Here is a 27,742-nt window from a genome sequence, read left to right on the forward strand (position 1 = left end):
TTTAACTGGCATCTATCAGTTCACAGATGTGATAGTTTTAAAATTCTATGAACAAAAATTATCTTTAACTGCTTTACTGCAAGCATGTCATTATATAATTGTAAAATATAGACCAGGATTGATCTAGGTATAAAACATAAAAAATAGTCATTTGGAAATAGTTAATAATTCATTTGAACAGAGCTTCTATTAAAAGTTATATGGATACATAACATTATTAAAATTATATTTTCTGTCATCTTTATTTCAAATCAGTATATTGAATGAATTGCAAAATAAACTAATTTAAATGACTTAAAATACTTTAAAATTAAGTTTCTTTTCTTTTTTTTTTTTTGGTTTTTAGGGCTACACCCACAGCACACGGAGGTTTCCAGGCTAGAGGCCAAATTAGCATTTCAGCTTTGAGCCTAAACCACAGCTACAGCAAAGTGGGATCTGAGCCACATAGGCGACCTACACCTCAGCTCATAGCAGGGATTGAAACTGCGTATTCATGGATACTAGTTGGGTTCACTAACCACTGAGCCACAATGGGAACTCCTTTTTTTTTTTTTTTTTTTTAATTAATTGTACTGATGTACAGTTGATTTACAATGTTGTGTTGGAAACTGATTCTTGACCATAAACAATAAGTCTTCTAGGCACATAAGATGGGAAAGAGCAAAATGTATACAAAATGGAAATATGGAAAAATATGGTATTTTTTTCAAGGACCTGAAAGTAATTATACATTCCCAGAAAACAAGATGACAGGGAATAATGGAAAGTGGAGCTGCATTCCAATGCCTTATAAGATATATTAAGAAATTTAGGCATCTTTGGACAATGGATAATCATTAAGGAACATATTTATGTAAGTAGATGGCGCAATCAGCTCTGTGTTTAGAAAGACTGGAGGGGAGAAGAAAGGTAGGTTTAAATTGAGCTTACAAAAACTTTCCATACAAGAAACTTAATCAATAACAGATTAGATGGAGTTCCTGTTGTGGCTCAGTAGTTACGAACCCCAACAGTATCCATGAGGATGCTGGTTTGATCCCTGGCCTCGCTCAGTGGGTGAAGGATCTGATGTTGCCATAAAATGTGGTGTAGGTTGCAGACTCGGCTCGGATCCCTTGTTGCTACTGCTCTGGTTTGTGGGGTAGGCCAGCAGTGGCTCCAATTTGACCCCTGGCGTGGAAACTTCGATATGCTGCCGGTTTGGCCCTAAAAAGACAGACAGAAAAACAGATTAGAGATGGGAAGAAATGTAAAGGAAAGAATCAAGGCCTTCTCAACTGGATAAATTAAGGTATGATACTACTTCCTAATAAGAATCCTAGCACAAGTAGAGATTTAGGGAAATTTTTCTACCATTGGTAGTAAGCACATGCACAAAAAACAAATAATAACAACAAAAAACACCTTGCATGTTATGTTAAAATGATGAGGCAAAATAATTGGCTACTTAGCCTTCATCACAAACAGACTTATAGAGCAGTGGTTTTCAAACTTGTGTTTCTAAGAAATAAATGAGTTATAAAAAATACTGATTCCAGAGTAAACATACAAATCAAAAGCCTATAATATATTGTGCTAATATTTTTACATGAATAATCTCTTTTAATCTCCATACCAACTACATAAAGTAGGAGCTACCATTATCTCCCCTATTTTAAGAAATGCGTCTTAGAGACATTAGTTCATTTAGCTAAAGTCACTTAAACATCAGATGTGGCAAGAGGACTTGAACCGAAGCAATCTGACTCTGAGCCTACCTTACTCTCCAATATACAATCACCCACAGTCTACCTCATTACACTGTCTTTCACAGAAGCGTGTGTGTACCCTCAGTGTACATACCAGTTTGTAATCATACATTTATTTGAGTGATTGTTTGACGTTTATCTCCCCATGAGTCAACTTTTGTTCGCCACTGTGATGTCATTCTAATACTGAGAACAATGTTTAACACGCAGTAACCAACCCCCCAAAACATTTTCTGAATAAATGAATATACTATTCAGAAATAAATACATAAAACTTTAAAATATATCAAGCTCTGTTTCTTGATCTAAGTGCTAGTTTCACAGGTGTGTCAATCTGAGAATTAACTGAGCAATAAATATACTTATAACATATTAACTTCTCTGTGGGTATAATTCAACAAACAGTTAAGAGAAAAAAGGAAAAAAATTTGGTTATATTATCAGATATCACAGACTACATTTTGTTCTCCTTTCACAGAGGAACTTGCTACTTTAACTTGACCTCACAATCTGGCATTCATAACAAATGAAGACCCCAGGTCACACTGTGAATATTAAAAATAAAGGAACTGACAATGGAAATACTACCTCATGATTAATTATAATAACAATAACTATAGTCAAGCTATATGCAAAATAGGTGCAAATAAGAAAGATCACACTGCTTTAACATATCTATTTATCAAATTCTGAGAACCAAAAACATTCACTACCCCCAACCTAACCATGTCTTTATATTGCTTGGAAAAGGAATCTCATGGAGTTCCCGTCGTGGCGCAGTAGTTAACGAATCCGACTAGGAACCATGAGGTTGCGGGTTCGGTCCCTGCCCTTGCTCAGTGGGTTAAGGATCCGGCGTTGCCGTGAGCTGTGGTGTAGGTTGCAGACGCGGCTCGGATCTTGCGTTGCTGTGGCTCTGGTGTAGGCCGGTGGCTACAGCTCCAATTCAACCCCTAGCCTGGGAACCTCTATATGCCGCGGGAGCAGCCCAAGAAATAGCAACAACAGCAGCAAAAAGACAAAAAAAAAAAAAAAAAAAAAAAAAAAAAGAAAAGGAATCTCACTTTCTAAGGTAAGAAAAAATCTAATATAATCAACTATGTAATCACCTTGACTTCAAATTTGTCAAATAGAAACATTTTAAATGACAATGTCTAGAAATACAAAAAGAGAGGAAAGGGTAGACATTTAATCCTGCCACCTATCTTTAGAAAATCACCTTCCAGACCCCTCTCTACACCCACCTCCTTCCAAGCATTATATTTACATTCATGGCTGTGCTAGTAATCATGTTCCCAAAGTGCATTAGTTGGATAAAGAACCAAAGCCTAACTAACTGCCTTTTCTAATAATCTTCTAATCATTCCATCATTATCTATTTTTACATGGTAAGTAATTTGTGAATTTTTAAAGATTTTCTGGTAAAGATAGCTCAGACATTTCTAGCAGAAAATGAAGAGCTGCTTGAAAGGAAAAAAAAAATGTATGAAATGCTTTCTTAGTGTTCATCTCTTTCCCTTTCTCACAATAAAATTGAGAGATCAGTAGATGGCTCTGGCTTATAAAATTCGTTGGAATTGTAGTAGAGAATTGCAAACAAATTCACAAAGCACTTTTACTTTGTATATGCGTAATATACTACATTATACAAAGAATATCTTCAAAGGCTATTTATTCTTCAAGCTACAGAAGTGTATGCCATTCAAAGAAATCTCTGTCATGTTTTTCTGCAGAAAAACCATATCAAAAGTACTGTCTGCAGTAAGAACATTTTCTAAAATAGTAAAAACAACTAAAAGCAATTACAATATAAAGATTACAATCACTGGATGCTCTGATAAAATTTCTATGTCTTAATCTATTACATCATTTTGTTTCCACAGTCCCCTAATTAGAAATCACTTATTATAAGAGAAAAACTGTTTCTCTCTGAAACAATTCACTATGTAAATGAACCCTGTAAAAGAACAGAACAGCTGTGCCTAAAAGCTGAGACAATTAATTATTATATATACACAGACTAGATTTATTTACAAAGTTAGTTGTACATTTTGCTTGTACAGCTACTTTCATGTTTCTGTTTTTCTCTACCAAACATGAATAGTTCAGATCACCTGTCTGACAGGTGGCCTCTATGAATGTAATTAAGGACTTCCCTCTTAGAAACTAATAAAGGAGCAAAGGGTACAAATACACTTTGGCCGCAAGACACTCAATTTGAGTATGGGTTAGAAATATGAAAAATGTTATTACAATGTTACTGTCTAGCCTTTCCATTTATATTCTTGCTTCTACATCTTATTTTCTAACTCTAATACTTCCATCTATTCACTATTTCTCAGTGACCTCAGTTTCTTTCACTAACTCTTGTACCTGTCTTTTAAAAAATGTGCTCTTGCCCACTATTTCCCATTTTTGAAATGACACTACATTTTTATTCTACCAAATCTCTCTGAGACCCAAGTTAATTCTTAGCTCATTTTCAAAACCCTACCAATCTGGTGTCTAAGCTACCATTCCACTAAAGTTGTTCTCTTCAAGTTTACTATTTGCCCAATTCAATGGCTTTTTCTTGGCTTTTCAAATGCCCTGCCTTTTCCATTATAGTGCTGGCAGACACTAACCAAATTCACTTTCTCTCCCTAGATTTCTATAATTACCTTTTCTTGGTCCTCTTCTACCTATTTCTCATTATCCCTGTGTACCTCCCTTAAGGGTTTACATCCCCTCCTCCTGTTTTATATACTTAAATATTAAATAAAATTGTATCATTTGCCCCTCTCAGGCCCTCTTTTCACTGTCTCCATAACCCTAACAAACTCAATTTTAACCTTTATATAAAAAATGCCTCAAAATTTCAATTATACACTTTATCTTCAATTAAAGAAACAAATCTATTTATATGTTTGGTGGTCTACCTCAAATTCAGTATGTCATAAAATCAAATTACTTCATCCTTTAAAAAAAAAAAAAAAAACTTTCCAAAATTTCCTCCTCAGACAATAGTAAAATTCTCTGAACTATAAAATTACATCCACGTAATCAACAAATATCATCGAGACATCTTAGTATATGTATCTTCAGCACCTCTTATATAGACTATACACAATATTATCTTGTTTTTATAACTACTAAGTTCCTAATGAGTGCCTTGTAGAAATTACCATATTTAGCATTCTATTTATGTTTTTACGGTTAAGTAAAACCATTTACATACATCAAAGAAGATACAACTCGAATAAAATCATCAAAATAAAAACATATTGGCTAATCTGTAGTCCCATTCATGAGGGAAATAACATGATAAATTAAGCTTTTTAATGAACCTTGGTCAAGGATGATCTTCATCAGGCAAAAATGCCACCATACAACTGGTTTGTGTAATACAAATGTAAACAAGTCCTCTAATTATAAATTTACCACTTATTCTTCCATACATTTCACTTGGACATGCATAAATAATTAACACTGACACCAATAATCAAAAGCAATCTAAAAGTAAATTTACAAATGCTGTTTGAATTTAACCTTTAAAAGCTTTGAACTATTGGAGTTCCCATCGTAGCTCAGTACTTAACAAATCCGACTAGGAACCATGAGGTTGCTGGTTCGATCCCTGGCCTTGCTCAGTGGGTTAAGGATCCAGCGTTGCCATGAGCTGTCGTGTAGGTCGCAGACGCAGCTCGGATCCCGAGTTGCTGTGGCTGTGGTGTAGGCCAGTGGCTACAGCTCCAATTCGACCCCTAGCCTGGGAACCTCCATATGCCACGGGAGTGGCCCAAGAAATGGCAAAAAAACCAGAAAAAAAAAAAAGCTTTGAACTATTATAAATAAAACAATATAATGAACGTTTTTTGGTTATATACTGCATGAACAGGAGTTTGAATATGATCCACATTGTCAATATTGTTATATATTTATTTATATATTTTGATAGTGCTTTTAAGACATAACTGTTTTCCGTATTTCTACTATAGGACCTTCAGATGATCCTTTATCTGAAATGTTAGGGTTAGATAGGTTTAGGAATCCAAAATTTATTTTAAATGTAATATATCATGGATTTACCAGTCCCAACTGTATGTATATTATGTATTCACATATAGTAATTTTTTTTAGGTGAAATATGTGAGGAGAAACATTGAACTAACACAAAGTCCGGTCAGGTTTTGCTGGCAAGTGGGTTTAGGTCAGGTTAGGTTTTGTCAGGTCACATTATTTATGTAAATAGCTTTCATTTTCAGGGTTTTCATTTTTTCAAAGTTGTGGATATGAGATTATGGGTCTGCACAATTAATATTACCAACATTCCAGATCCTGCACTCTTTTCTACAACAAAGTCATTGAAACTGTCACTTTTCCCATTCTCCCAATGAGACAAAACATGTACCAATACTGAAGTATAAATTAAGAAGATCTTATTCAGGTTGAATAAAGTTTAATAAGAAATAAACTATAAATGGGAGTTACCATTGTGGTGCAGAGGAAACAAATCCAAATAGTATCCATGAGGATGCAGGTTCGATCCCTGGCCTTAGTGGGTCAGGGATCCAGCGCTGCAGGAAGCTGTGGTGTGGGTTGCAGATGCAGCTCAGATCCTGAGTTGCTGTGGCTGTGGTTTAAGCCAAAAGCTGTAGCTCCAATCGACCCCTAGCCTGGGAATTTCCATATGCCTTGAGTGTGGCCATAAAAAAGCAAAAAAGAAATAAGAAAATAAACCATTAAAAAACTGTTCGTCAACCCAGAGAATTTAAACCCCAACAAAAAGCTTTTCTATCAATTCAGAATAAAACCTTACTGTTTAGGATAAAAATATTCTTGGAAAGAAGGATTTCTAGCCCTCAGAGCAAACCACCTGGCTACCAAAGTCTATCTGTGAACTTGTTACAAATGCAGAATCTTAGGTCCTCTCATACCTACCCAAAATGACTCTTCATTTAAACAACATCCCCAGGTGCTTCATTAGTACAGAAAAAGTTAACCTACTAGGCCTAAGTGCTTTCCCTTAAAAAGGTCTGCTTAACACGTTAGTCTTTGGCTGGCATCCAGAAACAAATCTGGGGAAGGTTTCTACCACCCTAACTGGTAAGAGTGGCTCACTGGGTCTAAACCACTTACGCAAACAATATGGTTTATGCTGAATATCTGCTTTCCTTCTGTGAGTCTGGAATTTTGTTACCTGCCAGGCAGAGGCTGCCTACCTCTCAAGTCTGCAATAAAAACCCTAGGGGCCAAGTCTCTAACAAACCTTCTGGTGGACTATATTTCATGTACTGTCACAATTCATTGCTGGCAGAATGAAGCATGTCCTGTGTGAATCCACAGGGAGAAGACAGTGGTTTGTGCCTGGTTTCTCCTAGATTTCACCCCAATGTAACTTTTCTCTTTGCTGATTTTGCTTTGTATCCTTTTGCCATGAGTCTTCCAAGCAAATTACTTAACCCCAGGAGAGGACTTCCAAAGCATTAAAGTTTGAGAAATACTGTTCTAGAGCTTAAGTACAAGACTTGAGGAGTGTGGCCTTACCCTTGGGCTAGAGCAAGACGAGGAGTCCATTAGGCAAAAAGTTAGACCTTAGGATACACTTAGAAGAACACTCATCCAACAGAGCCAGAGAGCAAAGAAAAATTTCTCTGGATAAAGCTGAAAACAAAAATAAAACAAATAAAAAGAGACTTCTCTGAGACTGTGAAGCCAAACACAGGCATCTTTGGAACCTAGACATATTCTTTTGGACAATCCAAAAAAATCCCAATGTAAGGAGTTTAATTTTTCCTTTTTTAAATTTTTTTGTTAAAGTACAGTTGATTTACAATGTTGTGCCAATTTCCACTGTACAGCAAAGTGATCCAGTCATACATATATACATCCCCTTTCTTATATTTATCTTCCATCACGGTCTATCCCAGGAGACTGGATGTGGTTCGTTGTGCTATATGGTAGGACCTTGGTGTTTATCCATTCTAAATGTCATAGATACATCCATCTATGACATTTAGATGTAATAGCCATTCTAAATGTAATCTACTAATCCCAAACTACCAGTCCATCCCACTCCCCCCTCTTCCCCCTTGGCAACTACAAGTCTGCTCACTATGTCTGTGAGTCTGTTTCAGTTTTGCAGATAGGTTCACTTGTGCCATATTTTAGATTCCACATGTAAGTGATACCATATGGTGTCTCTTTCTGACTTATTTCACTTAGTATGGTAATCTCTAGTTGCATCCATGTTGTTGCAAATGGCATTATTTCATTCTTTCTTAAGGCTGAGTAGCATTCCAGCGTATATATATGTACCACATCTTCTTAATCTGTTCATCTCTTGATGGACATTTAGCTTGTTTCCACGTCTTTGCTACTGTGAAAAGCGCTGCTGTGAACACAGGGTACGTGCATATGTATTTTTATTCTTTTAGGGCCACATCTGCAGCAAATGGAAGTTCCTGGGCTGGAGGTTGATTCAGAGCTGCAACTGCCAGCCTATGCCCCAGCCACAAAAACAAAGGATCCAAGATGCATCTGCAACCTATGCCCCGGCTTGCAGCAACACAGGATCCTTAACCCACCGAACAAGGTCAGGAATTGAACCTGCAACCTCATGGATACTAGTGGGTTCTTAACCTGCTGAGCCACAACAGGAACTCCTATGTTTGAATTATAGTTTTGTCCAGATGTATGCCTAGGAGGTAAGATTGCTAGATGGTGGTTCTACATTTAGTTTTCTGAGGAACCTCCATACTGTTTTCCAGAGGGGTTTTACCAATTTATATTTCCACCAATAGTGTAGGAAGCTTCCCTTTTCTCCATTTTCTTTAGCATTTATTTTTAGACTTATTAATGATGGCAATTCTGACCAGTGTGAGGTGGTACCTCATTGCAGTTTTTTGGTCTTGTTTTTTTGGGTTTTGTTTGCTTTTGCTTTTTAGGGCTGCACCCGAGGCACATGGAGGTTCCCAGGCTAGGGGTCTAATGGGAGCTATAGCTGCTGGCCCACACCACTGCCAGAGCAACGCCAGATCCTTAACCCACTGAGCGAGGCTAGGGATCAAACCAGCAAACTCAAGGCTCCTAGTCAGATTCATTCCCACTGAGCCACAACAGGAACTCCCTCATTGTAGTTTGGACTTGAATTTCTCTAATAATTAGTGATGCTGAGCATCATTTCATGTGCGTTTTGGCCATCCATATGTCTGCTTTGGAGAAATGTCTATTTAGGTCTTTTGCCCATTTTTCAAGTGGATTTTTTTGTTGTCATTGAGTTGTATGAGGTGTTTGTATATTTTGGATATTAAGGTGTTTATATAGTAAGGCCTTGTTGGCTCCATCATTTGCAACTATTTTCTCCCATTCCGTAAGTTTTCTTTTTGGGTTTTTTTTAATGTTTTCCTTTGCTGTGCAAAAGTCTATAAGTTTAGGTCCCATTTGTTTTTGTTTTTGTTTTTATTGCCTTGGGAGACTGACCTAAGAAAACATTTGGCACAGAATGTTTTGCTTAAGTTCTCTTTTAGGATTTTTATGGTGTAATGTCTTATGTTTAAGTCTTTAACCCACTGTGAGTTTACTTTTGCACCTGGTGTGAGGGTCTGTTTTATTTTCATTGATTTACATGAAGCTGTCCAATAATCCCAGCATCACTAGCTGAAGAGACTTTTTCCCATTTTATAGTCTGGCCCCCTTTGTCAAATATTAACTGACTGTAGTGTCTGGGTTTATTTCTGGGTCTCTATGCTGTTCCATTGATCCATATGTCTGTTTTGTACACTACCACACTGTCTTGATTACTGTAGCTGTGTAATATTGTCTGAAGTCTGGGAGAGGTATGCCTCCTGCTTGTCCCCCGCCCCCCCAAGATTGCTTTGACAATTCTGGGTCTTTTATGGGTCCATATAAATTTTGGGAATATTTGTTCTAGTTCTGTGAAAAATGTTATGGGTAGTTTGATAGGAATTGCATGAAATCTATAGATTTCTTTGGCTAGTACAACCATTTTAACAATATTAATTCTTTCAATCAAGGAACATGGAATATCTTTCCATTTCTTTGAATCCTCTTTAATATCCTTGATTAATGTTTTATAGTTCTCAGCATGTAAGTCTTTCACTTCCTTGGTCAGGTTTATTCCAAGGTATTTAATTTTGGGGGAGACAATGTGATTTTTGAAAGGTGTTTTTTAATATTCCTTTTCTAATTTTTCATTGTTAGGATTCAGAAATCCAACTTAGTTCTGAATGCTAATCTTGTACCCTGCCACTTTAATGAATTCATTGATCAGTTTGAATAGTTTTTGTGTGGAATCCTTAGAGTTTTCTATATATACTATCATGTGATCTGCAGAGAGTGACAATTTCACCGCTTTTCTTCCAATTTGGATACCTCTTCTTTTCTTTTTTCATCTGATTGCTGTGGCTAGAATTTCCAATACTATGTTGAATAAAAGTGGTGAGAGTGGGCATCCTTGTCTTGTTTCAGATTTTAGCAATAAGACTTTCAGCTTTTCTCCACTGAGTATTATACTGGCTGTGGGTTTGTCATAAATTGCTTTTACTATGTTAAGGTATGTTCCTTCAATACCCACTTTGGTAAAGAGTTTTTATAATGAATGGATGTTGGATTTTGTCAAATGCTTTTCCGGCATCAATTGAGATGATCATATGGTTTATGACTTTTCTTTTGTTAACCTGGTATATGACAATGATTAATTTGAGTATGGTGAATCATCTTTGTGAACTTGGGATGAATTCCACTTGATTGTGGTGTATGATCTTTTTTTAGGTGTTGCTGGATTTGGTTGGCTAAAATTTTCCTGAGAATTTTTTCATCTATATTCATCAAAGATATTGGCTTATAATTTTCTCTTTTGGTAGTAATCTTTGTCTGGTTTTGGAAGAAGGGTGATGGTGGCTTCAGAGAATGTCTTTGAGAGTTTTCCATCTTCTTCAATCTTTTGGAAAAGTTTAAGAAGGATGGGTATAAGTTCTTCTTTGTATGTTTAATAGAATTTGCCTGTAAAGCCATCTGGTTCACAGACTTTGAGGATTTTAATTTAAAGTAGCCCTTGGTCTACTATACTCCCAGGCAGCAAGAAGAAGCAAATTCAATCATCAACCACCATCCCAACCCACACATCTACCCAAATAGGTAACCACCCTCAGCCCTAACCTAAAAAATTTCAGTGCACAAGCAAAAATCATAAATATTGAAAGAAACATGAAAACAAGCCACTATCAAGAGAAACAATAAACAAAACAATCTAAAAAGACTAAATATTTGAATTACTATATAATACAAACAATAAAATAATTATGTTTTATACATCTAAAGAAGGGGAGGTTGGCAAACTTGTTCCATAAACATTCAAGCTGTAAATATTTAGGCTTTGAAGGCTTCATCGCAAATATTTAACTGAACAGTTACAGCATCAAAGCAGCCAGAGACAATACTTAAATGAGGATGGTTATCTACCAATAAAGCTATTTACAAATGCAGCATCTGTAAGTCTTATTTGCAAGATTTGCGAACCATAACTTGCAAACCCCTGGTTTAAAGGAAGAAAGGATAGGAAATACGAGACTCAAAATTTACAAACATCCAAACAGAACTTCTTGAAACAAAAATATCCTAATTGAAATGAAAAATTCAATGGGGGGATAAACAGAATAAGCACAGCTAAGGGGAGAACTAATCAACTGAAAGCTATTTCTGAAGATATTATACAGAACATGGACCCCAAGAAAAAAGGAAACAAAATACATGAAAGAGTTTAAAAAACAAGAAAGATAAGAGATTACTCTTTAACTTATGTTTAATAAGAATTCCTAAAAAAGATAAAATGTAGGAGATATAATACTTGAAAAGTCAAAGACTGAGAACTTTTCAAAATTATTCAAAAACATGACAAATACTTTGAATCAGGATGCCTAATACATCCCAAAGAGGACAAACAACCATCTAAACACATATTTCTCAAAATGTTTAAGAACAAAGCAAAAGAAATAATACAGACCGAAAAGATAGATTATGCAGACAGAAAAAACAATTTGATAGTTTACTTTTTACACATTTAAAAAAATTAAATCAAAAGTGTGCGAACCTTGTATGAACTATGACACAAAATGATATATGTAAGGCAATCAGGAAAATGTGAACATTAAAATATTAGAAATGAAGAAATTATTGTTAATTTACAAATGTTCACATGTTTACTGTCTGTGTTCTCCCCACTAAGACATAAACTCCTCAAAGGCAGAGACTCAATGTTTTTCATCACTAAACCACCAGCAAAGGAATAGTACCCAGCACATAAACATAAATAAGTATTTGTCAACTGTGACTGAGAGAGGCAGGAGTGAACAAATTATAAGAAAGGTAAAATATACTACAGATGCTCAAAGAAGGAAGATATTCAACCCTACTGAAGAAATTAACTGTAGAAAACTTGTTTCTAGAGTGAAGAGAGTAAACTGGGAAAAGATAGAACTAGAATAGGCATAGTAGTTATGAAGCCAATGCAATCACCCAAGAAAGGAACTGAGGCCTGAAAAGGCACGACAACAGAAATGGAAACAAACAAACAAACAAAAAAGAAAAAAAAAAGAAAAAACAGGAGTTCCAGTCATGGCTCAGCGTGACTATGATCCATGATGTTCCATCCCTGGCTGAGCTCAGTGGATTGGGGAATCTGGCATCGCTGTGAGCTGTGGTGTAGGTCAAAGACGCAGCTCAGATCTGGCATTGCAGTAGCTGTGACGTAGGCCAGCAGCTATAGCTCTGATTCTGACCCCTAGCCCGGGAACCTCCATATGTCGAGGGAGCGGCCCTAAAAAGCAAAAAAAAGAAAAAAAAATTATCAGTGTTTCAGAGATAAAATAATTATCATCTGGTTACAGATTTCATGTGTAGAATAAGGACAAAGAATGGGGCTAAAATGTCTCCTCGTGTCCCCTGGGTGGCCTGGCCCAATTAAAGTACTGCTCTTAAAACCTAGATGGAAAATACAGAAAGATTTTTAGAATAATAAAATAATTAGTGAGTGTGAAAGAAAGCTTGATATACATGACTACATGGTAAAGATGTTAAATAAGCAGTGGAAAAAACTGGTCTAGAGCCCTCAAACCAAACACAAATTTGATAGTCACTCATTCAGCCAATAAAGATTTACTTATAAAGCATATTTAATGTGCTGAGGCTGTTCTAGGCACTGAAGATAAAATGGTGAACAACAAAAAGTGCTTGTCTTCACATACACTCTAGGGAGACAAATAATACTGTAATTAGCAGTTATGACAGGGTTACAGAAGAAAACAACATAAAAAAACAGAAAATGACGGAGATGAGGGCTACTTCAGATAAGAATGATAAAAGAAGGCCTCAGTGCACCCATTTTAAAGAGAGTTAAGGAGTTCCCACTGTGGCGCGGGATCCAACCCGGGTCTGCAACCTACACCACAGCTCATGGCAATGCCGGATCCTTAACCCACTGAGCAAGGCCAGGGATCGAACCTGCAACTTCATGGTTCCTAGTCGGATTCGTTAACCACTGTGCCACAGTGGGAACTCCTTAACTCTCTTTAAAATGGGTGCACTGAGGCCTTCTTTTATCATTCTTATCTGAAGTGGCCCTCATCTCCATCATTTTCTGTTTTTTTATGTTGCTGTGGCTGTGGTGTAGGCCGGTGGCTACAGATCCAATTCGACCCCTAGCCTGGGAACCTCCATATGCTGTGGGAGCGGCCCTAGAAAAGACTAAATAAATAAATAAATAAATAAAGACAGTTAAATGAAGTGAGAGAGGAAGGCTACCAAGATTAGGGGAAGAATAACCCAGACAGGATGTTACAAAAGTACAAAGGCTCTGAAAAGAGAAAATGGATAGGAATGAACAGCAAGAGGCTGTTTTGCCAAATATAGTAAACAAAAGAAAAAGAGTTAGGGAGTTCCCATTGTGGCACAGCGGAAGAGAATCTGACTAGGAACCATGAGGTTACAGGTTTGATCCCTGGCCTTGCTCAGCAGGTTAAGGATGTAGTGTTGCCATGAGCTGTGGTGTAGGTCACAGACGCAGCTCGGATCTGGCATTGCTGTGGCTGTGGTATAGGCCAACAGCTGAGCTCTGATTTGACCCCTAACCTGGGAACCTCCCTATGCTTTGGTGCGGCCCTAAAAAGCAAAAAAAAAAGAAAAGAAAAGAAAAGAAAAAGAGTTAGGAAATAAGAATGCAGTAAGGAACCCAGGGACTAGATATAATGGCAGGCATCACATATATAGTGGCTGCCTATTTTTAAGAAAAATTAACTCATCAAACATATTCCAGTAGTTAATACAGTGCTAAAACATAGCAGGCACTCAAAAAATTCTTTTCAAATTAATGAGTGAATAAATCAATGAATTAATAAATTACCACTACATTTGAGCCCAATTTATGTTTAAACATTTCCTGAACTCCAATTCATCCCAGAGGACAAATCAAATTATCAATTTACAGATCTATAATATAAGCTTTAGTAATCTTCAGAAGCAGAATTTTTAATGTTTTGAACATCACAACCAGAACAAGTATATGCCTTTCCAAGAGGACTGCTTAGAAGGAAAACAAATCTACTTTAATGGAAAATATTTCTAGATTGTCTGCTAAAACACACCATTTGATAAATTCTTTATTATTTGTAATGTTCTGATAATCAAAATAGCATTTTTGACCAAAATATCATCTTAGACCAAGTTCTGATCATGACAGCCAACAGTTTACCACACTAATTCAGCTCTATGCTAGGAAAAATCATTTAAAACAGTTGGAAATAATATTATCTACCAGTATGTACAAGAGCAATAATTAACATAATCCTGAAAAACATGGTTAAAAATATAGATTTACTGCATTTTGCCATTCCTGACTGGTAGAATCAAACAAGCAATCACTCAAAATTCATCACTAAAAACAAGTATTCTTTTGGTAGCTAATAATCCACACACAGTTTAAATCTGTTCACTGAACTAAACAGTCTAGACTCAGAACCAGCCAGGATATCCCAAGGTTATTTAAATGTTCCCACTTTCAGGGAATTCCAAAGTCACTGGTTTTCATACTTCCAAAGAGTAAGATGCATAAAAATATTTTAAATGAAGTGAATACAAATATTCTTAAAATTACCAACATTTACAAAATACATTTCATCAAAACCTTTTCACCTTCAGATATTTTTGTTTCACTTTCACATTTACTCTTGCTTTTGCATACTGAAATGTGTTCTTTATTCTGCTAATCTAGTCTAAGCACACATTGCCAAGTTGCTTTCAAGTATTAAATCAATTTCCTAAGCATTACTCAATTATAATTTCTTAGGGATATGCACCAAGAGATGGGCAGTGAATCTTTTTTCTAACAAAGCATCACCAACTCATACAGCAAAAAATAATTCAATGAAGGATTAAGTAAAAAAATTTAAAAATTAAAATTTATTTTAAATCAAGGAATATAAAACACTATCAAGTACACAAAAAGAAAAATATGGTCCATTTCTAAAGCAAGTCTTATTACAGTAAAGAGTCACCAGAAGATCACAAATAGAAAAAGGAAATAAAAATCAATGAGAAAAATTCGGGGGAAAAAAAAAAAAACCCAAGGGAAAGACGGAGAAACAATCACACAGACACTTTATAACTATTAATGAGGTCTTTCACATGAGAATATTATTGATGTGGGAACCAAAGGAGGTTTATCATCCTCCTTTTTTCTCCATAGAAATACTAAGCTAATTTTGAATCATTTCACTTAGGTCAACACAAAACTTTTTTGTTTTTTTGGCTGCACTCAGGCCAGGGATAGAACCGTGCCACAGCAGCAACCTGAGCCACAGAGAGTAACAATGCTGCATCCTTAACTCACTGAGCCACAAGGAAACTCCAACACAAAACTTTTACTGGATTGGCATTCTAGTTTTTCTAACTTTATAACACATACCTTTGAACTCTTTACAGTGATCTGATTATCTACACTTTATACAGTCATTCATGAAAAAAATTAAAGAAAAAATTCACCTATCTAGATACTCTAATGGCTAAAACTTATTAAAAAGTCACGCTGAAGACGAAAAAGAGATATTGAGAAAGCAATTTTTTTTTTAATTTTAAGTTGAAATTAGCTTAATTGCTCCAGACTTGGACTAATATAAATCCACTGCCCATACAAATGGAAAATAAAAAATCCATACACATCATGACATACATGACACACATAAGCAGACCTGGGTATTAACTCTGGAGTTCCTGTTGTGGTACAGTGGAAACAAACCCGACCGGTATTCATAAGGATGCACATGGGTTCGATCCCCGGCCTCACTCATTAGGTTAAGGATCCAGCATTACTGTGAGCTGTAGTGTAGGTCACAGACCCGCCTGGATCCCACACTGCTGTGACTGTGGTGTAGGCTGGCAGCTGCCGCTCCTGATTCAACCCCTAGTTCCATATGCCTTGAGTGTGGGGGAGCCCCACACAACCCCCGAGCAAAACAAAACAAAACAAAAACAACAACAAAAAAAACCCTCTAGAAATTATAACCTATAGTAATAAAATAAAAACACACATAGATCATTATAAATAAACAAGGTAGGAAATAGCTATTTGAATTCAAATATCCCATAACCATGATTTTACACTAAGATTTTGTGTGACAGATGATTAAAATCTTATCTACAACTCATTTGCTAAATAAAACATTCCCACCATATCCCACTTGCCACCCCAAATATTGCTGTAGAGTTAAAGGTTAGAGCTACAGCTCACCTACCTCCAAACACTGGAGTCTTCTCACACTTTCTGCAATTTTATTCTCCTCAGTTTTTCTTTTCCTTGGGGGAGGGGACTGGTGGTGAAGGTGGTGTGGTCAAGGTTAGGGAGTGTATTACACAGAATTATGAGTGGGGAAAAAAGGGCAATTAAAAGTTTTAGTGTATGAGGGATGAACATTAAGCATGGAAATAATCATCAATATTTTAAGATGTGATTTTCTCAAAGGATGAAACTATTGATAAAAATATATATGTATAGACATGTAAAAATAGTTAAATACACTTTTATCTGGCAGGCTGTTTCTTCTTAGCACCTTAAATTACTTGGCAGAGAGCTTCTGTCTTTCTTTCCTATTTATTATAAGAAACAGATGAAATTACACTAAGTTCTGAATAAGATTACTAAAATCCCTGCAAGTGGTAGTTCAACTCTCATTTTACTCCTTTAATAGAGTGTTAATTTCCCCAAACACTGTTTATCTTTTACCCAAATAACTAGAGGGTAGGGTGTCTGGATTTGGTAATGAAACATTCCATATTTTTTGGAATAATCTTAAAATACTGTCAAACCTCATGTTTAAAATTTGAAATCAGGAAATATGGTCATTGTATTGTGAAAAATGACAAAAAACACTATCCATCCCACTCAGACTCTCTATTTCCAAACTGCACAGATCTAGAAATAAGTTTGACACAAATTTACAGAGCCCTTTGAACATGCACTATTAATGAAGGGGAGAGGAGACACATATACTGCAAAACAATGGAAGGAAAAAAATCATTTTCCCTTGGATTTGGAATGCAGCCAAGCATCTTTCTACTCATAGTCACAAGCACACAATTACTTCACAATATGCCTAAAATCTCAGTCTAGTCCAGCACTACCTTTAAAGGTCTGAAAAATCCCTATGAAATATAATCAATCATCTATAGTTAAGAGAGAGTTATATGCAGAACTCATCACCAACTTTTTCTCAACATTATCCTCAAATACTGAATAATACGCCAGGAATATGTTAGTTCACAAAATTAAGCACAATTTTTTAAAACACTGATTCAGAGTTTTAACTATTCAAATGCTCCTTTTATGCAAAGTTCTTACAGGTATCAACACTTAACATCAGATCTTTCCTCTAGGTCATTCCTTAACTATCTCCCATATTTTTCTGAATTCCTCTGGCTTTTGATTCCTTTATAAAAATAACTGGCAGGTGCTTTAAATACTGCTGTCTTATATGATGTAGATATAGCCCAACTATAACAGAAACTCCTTGAAGTCAAGGGTTATGCCTTCCTGATTCACATTAACACTTACTAACCTGATAATATGTTTATAAAAAATATGCTGACTGACAAACCAGTACGAATCCAAATTTTTCAGCATTTGGGATTAAAAACAAACAAAAAAAGGCAAAATAATTGAAGGAGCCAGATTTTTTAAAATCTAGGTAATTAAGGTTAAAACTCTTCTGTATTACTAAACTCAACTGACTCCTTGAACAGTTATGTTTGAAGCCTTGGCATAGTTTCAACTTTATTATATTTTATATAAATTCCATCATTACTAGGCACATTGCTCAGTTTATGCAATTTTTCTAGCTAAACAAATGTGTAAGAGGAATTTTAAAAATGTACTTAGGTTTGGGTTCTCTCTCAACCCTATGACTCTGAACATACGAATATTATATTCAGCTAGTTTTACACAATTATTTTCAATTTAGTTTGGCATCTTATAACTGTATAAGTAAATTCAAATGTAATTTTTAAGTAGCTATTAAGCTTTAACCTGGCCACACTAACAAAAATGCACAGATAATACAAAACAATGTATGATCCAAAAAGCATTAACAGTCAACTCTCAATTATTCATATGTGGATTATCTATGAATATTTTAGCCTGTTTAAGCCCACTATTCTAAGAGTATTTGCATAGAAAATAAAAACTGATGCTAATAATTCAAATAAAAGATACAGCAATCTATTGTAGGGGGGGAAAGAATATAAAATCTTCCCAAGTCACATATAAATAATGCTATTTAGACTGTATATTTAGCACTGTTCCACCATTATTCACCTTTTTATTAAGTGTAGGTAACTGAGAGTGGACTGTATTTAGCTTGGTGACAGAGGTACAGATACACAGGCATGCAAACCATTCACTCACCCCACTGTGCTTTTCACAGCCCTATTTTCAGTAGCCTGAGACCTGGGAGGGGGGAGGAGGCAGCAAGTCACTGCAGATGATCACTTAAAAGGAAACTGAGAGTTGACCATAATTTACATTTTAAAGAGCTATGAAATACCATACTCCTACATGTATTCATTGCTGCTTATGGGGATCTCTCTCATGGTAATTTAACAAGTGACTTAACAAGACTTTCTCTTTAACTTTCAATATACCAGAAGTATCATGATATCTGAGAGTCACAAAGAATGAAGACTTTGAAAGTGCTACACATATAAAGCAATATGCAGTTTAGAGATCAGGAAACTGAACCCCAGAGAGGTTAAAGAGCATGCCAAGCTCATCCTCAGATTAAGGAATAACTGAGTTCTCCATACTGCAGCTTTGGTGCTATAGTCTCAATCCCTTCAACCCCAAACTCTCCTCCTGGCTTCAAAGATCACAATCATGATAATTTTTAACTTTCCTCTCCTTCGTTGGTCCCTTTCTTCTTATTGATTCCCTTGCTCTGACATATATGCTAATCAGCTTATCCTCCAACAATCAAATCTTCAGCTCATTCTCTATTTACATTCTTTCCTCCTGGAGGTCCTAAGCAGAGAAGAATCAGATCACAAGTTTAGAACAACTACAAAAACATTCATTCATTCTAGCATTTGCTGCTACCTCTTGTACATCTCTGAGAGTCAATCACCTGAAACTCAAAATGCAAAGCTGAACTTATCTCTTCTAAAACAATTTCTCCATTTTTTTCACTTTTTTTTCATCACTTTTATTGTTCTTAAAGAGGTTAGTCTGCAAACCTAAAATACTCCTTTTGTTTTTATTTTTATGGCTGCACTTGAGGCATATGGAAGTTCCCAGGCCAGGGGTCAAACAGGAGCTGCAGCTGCAGTCTACACCACAGCCACGGCAACAGCAGATCTGAGCTGCATGCTTGTGCCAACACCAGATCCTAACTCACTGAGTGATGCCAGGGATCAAACCCGCATCCTCACAGAGACAATGTTGGGTTCTTAACCCACTGAGCACAAGGGGAACTCCTAAAATACTCCTTCGCTTCTTTTTTTTTCTTTTTTTTTTTTTGCCTTTTCTGGAGCTGCACTCTCAGCATATGGAGGATCCCAGGCTATGGGTCTAATCGGAGCTGTAGCTGCCAGCCTACGCCACAACCACAGCAACACGAGATCCGAGCCACGTCTGTGACCTACACCACAGCTAACAGCAACGCTGGATCCTTAACCCACTGAGCGAGGCCAGGGATCGAACCCGCAACCCCATGGTTCTCAGTCGGATTCGCTGACCACTGGGCCATGACGGGAACTCCTACTCTTTCACTGCTACTCTCTTTTAGTACTGTACTCCTTTTCCCATCTCTCTCTCCATTCTTCCTTACGATAAATATTTTGGTTATTATTATTCAATATATGCTGGGGAAGAAGTTTAAGATCTAATGACAGAAAAACTGAACATAAAACTTAAGTAAGGTAATGCTAAGTGATATTCAGAAAGAAATAAAGATGTAGAAAAGTAGAGGAGGAAGCAATGAATTCTCACTGGAATGATAAGGAAAGATTCTTCCCAGAAGTGGCATTTGACTTAGACCCCAAAGAATTATGATTTCTCTAAAGAGTGCTCCAAATGGAATTCTACAGAAAAAAACAACCTATACAAGGTCAAACAGAAAATGTATGCCATGTGCAAGGAATAACAGTCATCTTTTAGTCTTTCACTAAAGCAAGGATTCTCAGCTGGGGCATAACAATCTCCAAGGGGGAAAAAAAAAGAATGAAGAGGTAGGTACTTTAGGCTTAGCAAACTCTCCCCAGTGCCCTCTGAGAAACACTGTTTATAAAGAAGGGAGGGAGTGTGTTACACAAGCGAACGATGAAGAGAGGTAGATAGATTTCGAACAGCATGGTTAAGAGAGTACAGAAGTAAATAATTCTGGAATAAATCATAAAAGGCCATCAATGTCAAACTAAGAAATTTGGACTTTATTCTGTGAGCAAAATGAACATGTAAAGATCATATCTAGATTTCAAGGAAATAATCCTGGCAATCATATAGCACAGGGAGTTAAAAAAAAAAAAAAAAAGTGAGAGAAAAGAGTATTTTACTATCATCCAAATGAGAGAATGAGGATGTGAACTAGACCAATGACAATGAGAACAGGAGAGACTGCATTCAGTACACATTTCAGAGGTAAAGTGAAAAAAAAAAACATGGCAAATAAAGAGGATGAGCAATAGCTCTCTAGCTTGAATAACAGAGGATGATGGTGGTACCCAGAGATGAAAAGTGGGTGTGCCTTGGGGGTGCAAAATTTTACACATTACAAATCTGAATCTGAGATGATTACAGACATACTTGCTAATCTGTTTTGCAAACTTAAAAGAAAAAGTATTAATAAAAATATAACTATCATAACCATCTCAACTCATGGACTTTTGAAACCATAAGTGAAAACACTACTCAATAAGAGAGAGGAAAAGAAAATCAAGACCAGGAGTTCCTGCTGTGACACAACAGGATCAACATTCTTGGGAGCTCTGGGACACAGGTGTGGTCCCTGGCCCAGCACAGAGGGTTAAGGATCTGGCATTGCCAAAGTTGTGACTTAGGTCGCAACTGCAGCTTGGATCTGATCCCTGGCCCAGGAACTGTATATGTCACAGGGTGGACAATAAAAAAAAAAAAAAAAAATGAAATCAAGAATAGAATCTTAGGGCACACTTGCTTAAGGAGCTGAAGACCAGCCGGTAAACAAAAAGGGAGCAGCCTGAGACGTAGGAAAAGAACAGGAGTTGTAAGAATAGCAATAGTGTAGTGGCTACAAGTGCATGATCTGCAATTAGTCACTCACTAGCCTGTGACCCTGGCTTACCTTTCTGAATTTCAGGCTCTTAGAATCTTAAAGCCTATATCTTCAACTGTAAAACAAGGATAATAAGAGAACCTTAAAAATTTGTTGAAGATTAAGTAAAATAATATATTTCAGTGCCTGGAACAAAACTATTAATGCAGTAGTAGTACTAATAATAGAATGGGGAACCTAAAAATGCCAATGAATTTTGCATGAGGTTACCAGCATCCTTTAAGAAAATTTTATTTTTAGTACAAGGGGAAAGCTGTGCTTACAAGACTAAAGGGGTTAAGGAAGAAAGCTGTGGAATGAGGATAAACTACTCTGTGTGTAGGGCCTTCAAAAAAATAACTGTTTTGAAATCTTTGACTTATCATTTCCACATCTCTCACCGCCATCCCATGCCTAGCATAGTATCTGCTCCACATGAAGAATACAACAAATGTTTCCTGAATATGAGAAAACTGAGCCAAAGGAAGGAAGAAATGAAGAAGAAAGAAATCTGAGCTCTACCAAGAATCTTAGGGGAAAGAGTATCAGGAGCAAAAAATTCTTTCCCATTTTAGCCTTGGAAATGAACACGGATGCTTTATCCTCGTACTCAGGGAAAGAGAAGGTAAAGTAAAGGTGAAAATATAAAAGGGAGAAGACAAAAGGATTCACATTAGACAGCTTCTGTCTTCTTAATAAAGAAACAAAAGTTCTCTTCACAAAGTAGGAAGATTCCAAAGTCAGTTTAGAATCTGAAGAAAACAAATTAGTTGAAGGAGTTCCCATTGTGGTGCAGTGGAAACACATCCAACTAGCATCCACGAAGATGCGGGTTCTATCCCTGGCCTTGCCAGGAGCTGTGGTGTAGGTCTGTGGCATAGGTCACAGATGCGGCTCAGATCCCATGTTGCTGCAGCTGTGACACAGCCCAGTGGCCAAAGCTTCAATTCAACCCCTAGACTGGGAACTTCCATTTGCTTGTGGGTGTGGCCCTATAAAACAAAAACAAAACAATTGACTGTCTTAGGTGCTTTTTAAGAAGGTTATCTGAATGATGCAGATTTGCACACTTTTTTATTTTGTGATTTTCTGTAGTTAGGAGATTACTCACATTGTTCAACCAGTTAGGCAAAACAAACGTTTACTGCCTTTTATATATTAAATGCTATACTAAGTGCTGGAGAAGTTAAAAAGAGAAAGACGTTACTCCCTTCTCAGGATTTTACTGGAACAGACATAAAGAAGTGGCTGCAATATGGAACAATAAATTAAACACAAGAAAGAGAAGTAGCCCTGTAGCAGCATGTGGAGATTCCCAGGCTAGGGGTCGAATCAGAACTACAGCTGCTGGCCTACACCACAGCCATGGCAATGCAGATCTGAGCTGCATCTGAGACCTACACCACAGCTCACAGCAACGCCAGATCCCCAACCCACTGAGTGAGGCCAGGTATCGACCCCGCAACCTCATGGTTCCTAGTCAGATTCGTTTCCACTGCACCACAGCAGGAACTTCCAATTTTTTTTTTTTTTTGTCTTTTTTTTTTTTTTTTTGGTCTTTTTAGAGCTGTACCTGCGGCACCTGGAAGTTCCATGGCTAGAGGTCAAAAGTGAAGTTCCCAGGCTAGGACGTTGCTCTTGGCAACACTGGATACACTGGATCCTTAACCCATTGAGCAAGGCCAGGGATTGAACCTGCATCCTGATGGATGCGTCAGGTTGGTTACCACTGAGCCACAACAGGAACTCCAAGACAGTCAAATTTTTTATTCTTACTAATGGAAAAGTAAGAGGGTTGTATATCACAAAAATATAAAACTCAGTACTTAAATTATATTCTAATGGTTATATTTGAATATATGTGTTTCCATGTCCTGGAAATTCACCTTGAACACAGCAATGAAATTATAATAGGAAGGGCTAGGATGAATACTCCAAGTTATTCAGTACCAGGAAGAGATGTACTACTGGACTGATAAAAAAAAAACAGACCATCCTTGCAGTGGAAGTGGTTAAGGAAAATATTTTGATTTCAAAATAAATTTTGATGCGCAAAATAGAGAAAGTACTTAATAATATCAATAGTAAATATAAGGGACTTTCACAAAAAAGTGGAACAGCTGTCTGAACAAACTGAAAGGAACAATTACCAATAAATTGACTATAAGATCTAGTACAATTACCAATAAATTGACTATAAGATCTAGTACAATTTAATTGTATCATATTTGTACCATAACTGCAATTTATTATTGCTTAATCCATAAGCAATTTTTTACCGAAGCATATTTTATATATAAACCATAGCACTAACAGCAATATGAAAATCAAAGTACCTTAATACTCTCCTGGGCTTCAAGAAGTTTGCAAGGCTAAGAAATTTTCTGGAGTCAGGGAGAAAAATTCTATGGTTCTATCAAATAATATATCATATTTTATCTTAAATAAATGTAATAAATTTTTCTCCTCTTAGACCTAATAGAGGTAACCTCACAAACTACTTTTTACAATTGTTATATTCAAGAACCTATAGTGTTGTATGTCAATTACATCTTAATAAAATTGGAAGAAAAAAATGATCACAGTTGGGGTGGGGGCACAGAGAAAAACTGAGTGATCGGGGGACACAAAAGAGTTCCTTATATTTATAGACATATACTCACCTACACTTTATATATTGTGAAGCATTTAATAAATTTAAAATAAAAAAGAACTCTAGTTCAGACAGACTAAACCCAAGTAATTGTATATCTGCAAAAAACAAAAGCTTCAAAACCATAATTCCTTGTTAATGAGTTTATAATATTCAAATCAATCATTTGAAGCATTCTACCTGTGATATAAACAATTTTGATTTCATAGTGTGGGAAAGCAACTAACATTTAGTTAGCATTGCTCACAAAGTATCAGTGTAGTACTCGGAATATCTTTTCTTGTGTACTATAAACACTGGCTCATTTATTTCTCACATTCTTAACATTCAACAATAACTTCAAGTTAACCTCTCTCTTTTTTAAGCTGAAGAAAACCAGGAGTTAAGGTCAACTAACCTGCTCCAAATTAAGCAACCATTAAGTGTAACAGCTGAGATTACAACTCAGAGAACTACACAACTTTACAGTTTGCTCTCTTTTTCAGTACATTCGTGGCTCCTCTAGGAATTACAATGACCGTGACCTCTATTTTAAAATGAACTTTGTTAGACAGCTACATTGAATTTCTCAAAGGTTACATAAAAATAATGAAAATGAGAGCAAACACTGCTTTAGCATTAAAAAAAAAAAAAATTCAGTTAACCAAACTTTATCTAAATCATGCTGTAATCTAATCCACAAACAGCTGCCCTTCAGCTGTAACCCAGACTGCCCCACAGTTCTGAAACGGAATTAAACTAAAGTTTAATTCCTTATGAACTTTCTTCATGTTTGATCCACAAGCCTTCTTCTAACAATACAATGAATGTTGGTCAGAATAGTGATTTCTCAAACAACAAAGTCACTATACAATGAATCTAACTCAGATTATTTTTCTTATTAGAAACTTCCTTAAGATTTAGGAATACAGTTCTCTTTGCCTTCTTACTTAGTTGCACACAGCTTTTGCAATCAATTGGCAGTGTATATTTCATTCTAAATTGAAATACATTCTGTCAGGACAAGTAGAAATAGTACCTTCTGTACCTTTTATATTATCCTAAAAACATCTTGCACATAGGCGTTCACTAAAAAAGTAAATAGACAGTTATCTACGAACTTGAGTAAAATTGGAGTAAACCAAAGTATCAAATTCAGACATAGCTTTTATTACCTGAAATTCTGATATCAGAAAAACCACTATACATAGGAATTCAGCAAAGTCAATTTAAAGCACAACTATAACATTTCTAGCACAACATACAAACTGGTTTTTAATGCACAGACTCGAGATCTAATAAATGCTCTTTTCACTTCCATCTAATTCATATGTGTATATATAAATTAAATCACTATTTACATCTGTTACAAAACTCAAATGCTAAATTGAGGCCTGTGGGAATTTTGCTTATTTTGTTAGGAAACTTACTAGAGCTATCTTCTTGCACATATAGTTCAGACTTTTTGTATGTGTTATATATAGTCAAGTTTCCAAACTGTTACACAAAAGTCAAAAGTTTTACACCTCTCTACATTAATATTCAAACCGTCTGCTGAATAAAAAAAGTTCCAGTTAAGTGTATTAGTGATCTAATCAGTTGCCATTTCTATTACTTAAGCCCTATTTTATCTTAGAAACTCTTCTGCCTGTAAAAGGAACTAGTTCACACAAAAATAAGTCCCTGAATTTTCAGAATAAAATACTGTTAGAAAAATGTACTCTTGTAGCTAAATAAAAACTAGACTTTAGTTTACAAAACAGTAATCTTACTTTATGACATACAAAATAAAACGAATTAGAGAATGAGGTATGCTTTACGTATTAAATACAGAGATGAACCTCAACAGTGAGCCCACGTCTAACAAATACTGTAGATAAAATCATTATGCCAGGTAAAACGTAGATTAAAATTTTTAGTATTATGTATAATGTTAAAACAACTTTTTTTTAACCTCCTAAAGTGTGTTTAAGATCTCAAAAAGGAAACTGATTCTGTACAGCTGAACCAGATTACACTCTAAGTTACAGCCAGCCGGTGTGAAGTAGGACTTCTTCGGAATCAATAGACCAAATCTTGTTTACCATGGAAGAGAAAAGAAAAATCTTGTGTATAACCACTAAATCCTCAGCAAGATATTGTCGAATAAACACCAGTACGGTGACTAATAGATGATACACTGGCCCGTAGCCGGATTAGGTCCTTAAAAATATAACTGGGGGTTACCCAGTTCCAAAGGTATAAACAAACCCATCGCCACTGCAGAAGGTAAACAATGAACCTGCAGCGAGGGTGAGGGGGCGGTCTTTGCCAACTACAGTCCCAGCCGCCCGAGAAAGGGAAACAGGAGGCAAATACAGCGTAAACCAGACACTTAGCAGAAATCACGGGCTCCAGGTTTCGCTACCGAGTTATCAATGCTGCGGGTCCCCGCAGCAGGGCGGTGGGCAAAAAGAAAAGCAGTCACGCAGTCGGCGAAGACCAAGACAGTCCGGCTTCGGCTCTGGGGGACGAGGAGGGCAGGATGTGGTCGCTCTTCCCTCAGACATCCTCCGGCAACCTAAATAACAGTTTCTACCTCCCTCTGGCCGCCCCGGGATTCGGCTGCTCGAGCTCCGGGATAGGAGGACCACGCTGCCTCTGGGGTCGAGAGAACCCAGTGGGTCGCAGGCTCCGCCGAGTCCCGCTCGGTCCTCCCCGGCACCCGCAGCACCCAGAGGCCCGGAGAAGGGCTCGGGGCGAGGAAAGCGGGCACCGAGAAGGGGGATGGGTCCGGCGAGACTGCCCGGGGCTTGGTTCCCGCGGGCCGGCAGGCGGGGCTCGGGCTCTGCTTCCCGCACCCCCGCGGGTCCCGTGCCGGGCCCGCCCCTGCCCGCGGCCCCTAGCCCCCGACTCCTCCCCAGTAGAACACCGTCGCCGGCGCCCGCGGCGCCCCGCGTTACCTCGGGTCAGGTCCAGCGGGACGTTCTCCTCGCCGCTGTCATTCCGCCCTGCGCGAAATAGACACACAGCCCCAATTAGGATTCGCTCCCAGGCCAGTGGCGGCAGCCCTGGCTCCGGCCAGCGCCCGACTCGCCCCTCCGGTCCAGGGCCAGAGGGAGGCAAGTGCCAGGGGTGGCGGGCGCAGGGCGGTGAGGGGTGAAGGCTGCAGCAGACTTACCTCGTATTCGGAGGTTCTTCAGCGAGCGGCCGCGGCCGATCGCCGCCATATTGACGGGTTTCAGTCACAACACCGGAAACCTCGCCCAATCGCGCGAGAACCCCTTCCCCCTCCCCGCTCGCCGCGCCCGCCCCCCGCGGCATTTCCCCCGCCCTGCGCGGCAGCGGCGGCGGCGGCGGCGGGTGGCGGGTGGAGCCGGCTCCGCCTCGGGCGCGGAGGAACCGCGGTGACTACTTTGACTCTTGTTACAGTTCGTACGGAGCTCGTGCTCGTCTGTCCTAGAGCCAGCGGGTGCGGCGACACGCCCGGCCCTCTGGGAGTATGTCCGCCAGGAGGGGGCATTTCCCACGAGGGGAATCCCATTGATGCGAGT

The 27,742-nt window shown here is 37.5% G+C and overlaps 1 protein-coding gene across 4 annotated transcripts in view; it reads right to left on the minus strand.

Annotated features, from left to right (window-relative positions):
• The window catches only part of RICTOR (RPTOR independent companion of MTOR complex 2), a 140,086-nt gene extending 112,608 nt beyond the window's left edge, over nt 1-27,478 (minus strand). For 2 of the 4 annotated variants that reach the window (XM_005672429.3, XM_003359762.5), the window contains exons 1-2: nt 27,370-27,478; nt 27,152-27,199 (exon numbers count right to left, since the gene is read on the minus strand). In XM_005672429.3, coding sequence (XP_005672486.2) covers nt 27,152-27,199; nt 27,370-27,418 — 97 coding nt within the window. In that variant the 5' untranslated portion in view covers nt 27,419-27,478. Of the gene's footprint in view, nt 1-18,699; nt 18,724-27,151; nt 27,200-27,369 lie in introns of those variants that run through there. The other 2 variants (XM_021076929.1, XM_021076927.1) reach the window with 2 other exon arrangements.

Source organism: Sus scrofa, chromosome 16 (genome assembly GCF_000003025.6).
Source record: "Sus scrofa isolate TJ Tabasco breed Duroc chromosome 16, Sscrofa11.1, whole genome shotgun sequence".
Lineage (NCBI taxonomy): Eukaryota > Metazoa > Chordata > Mammalia > Artiodactyla > Suidae > Sus > Sus scrofa.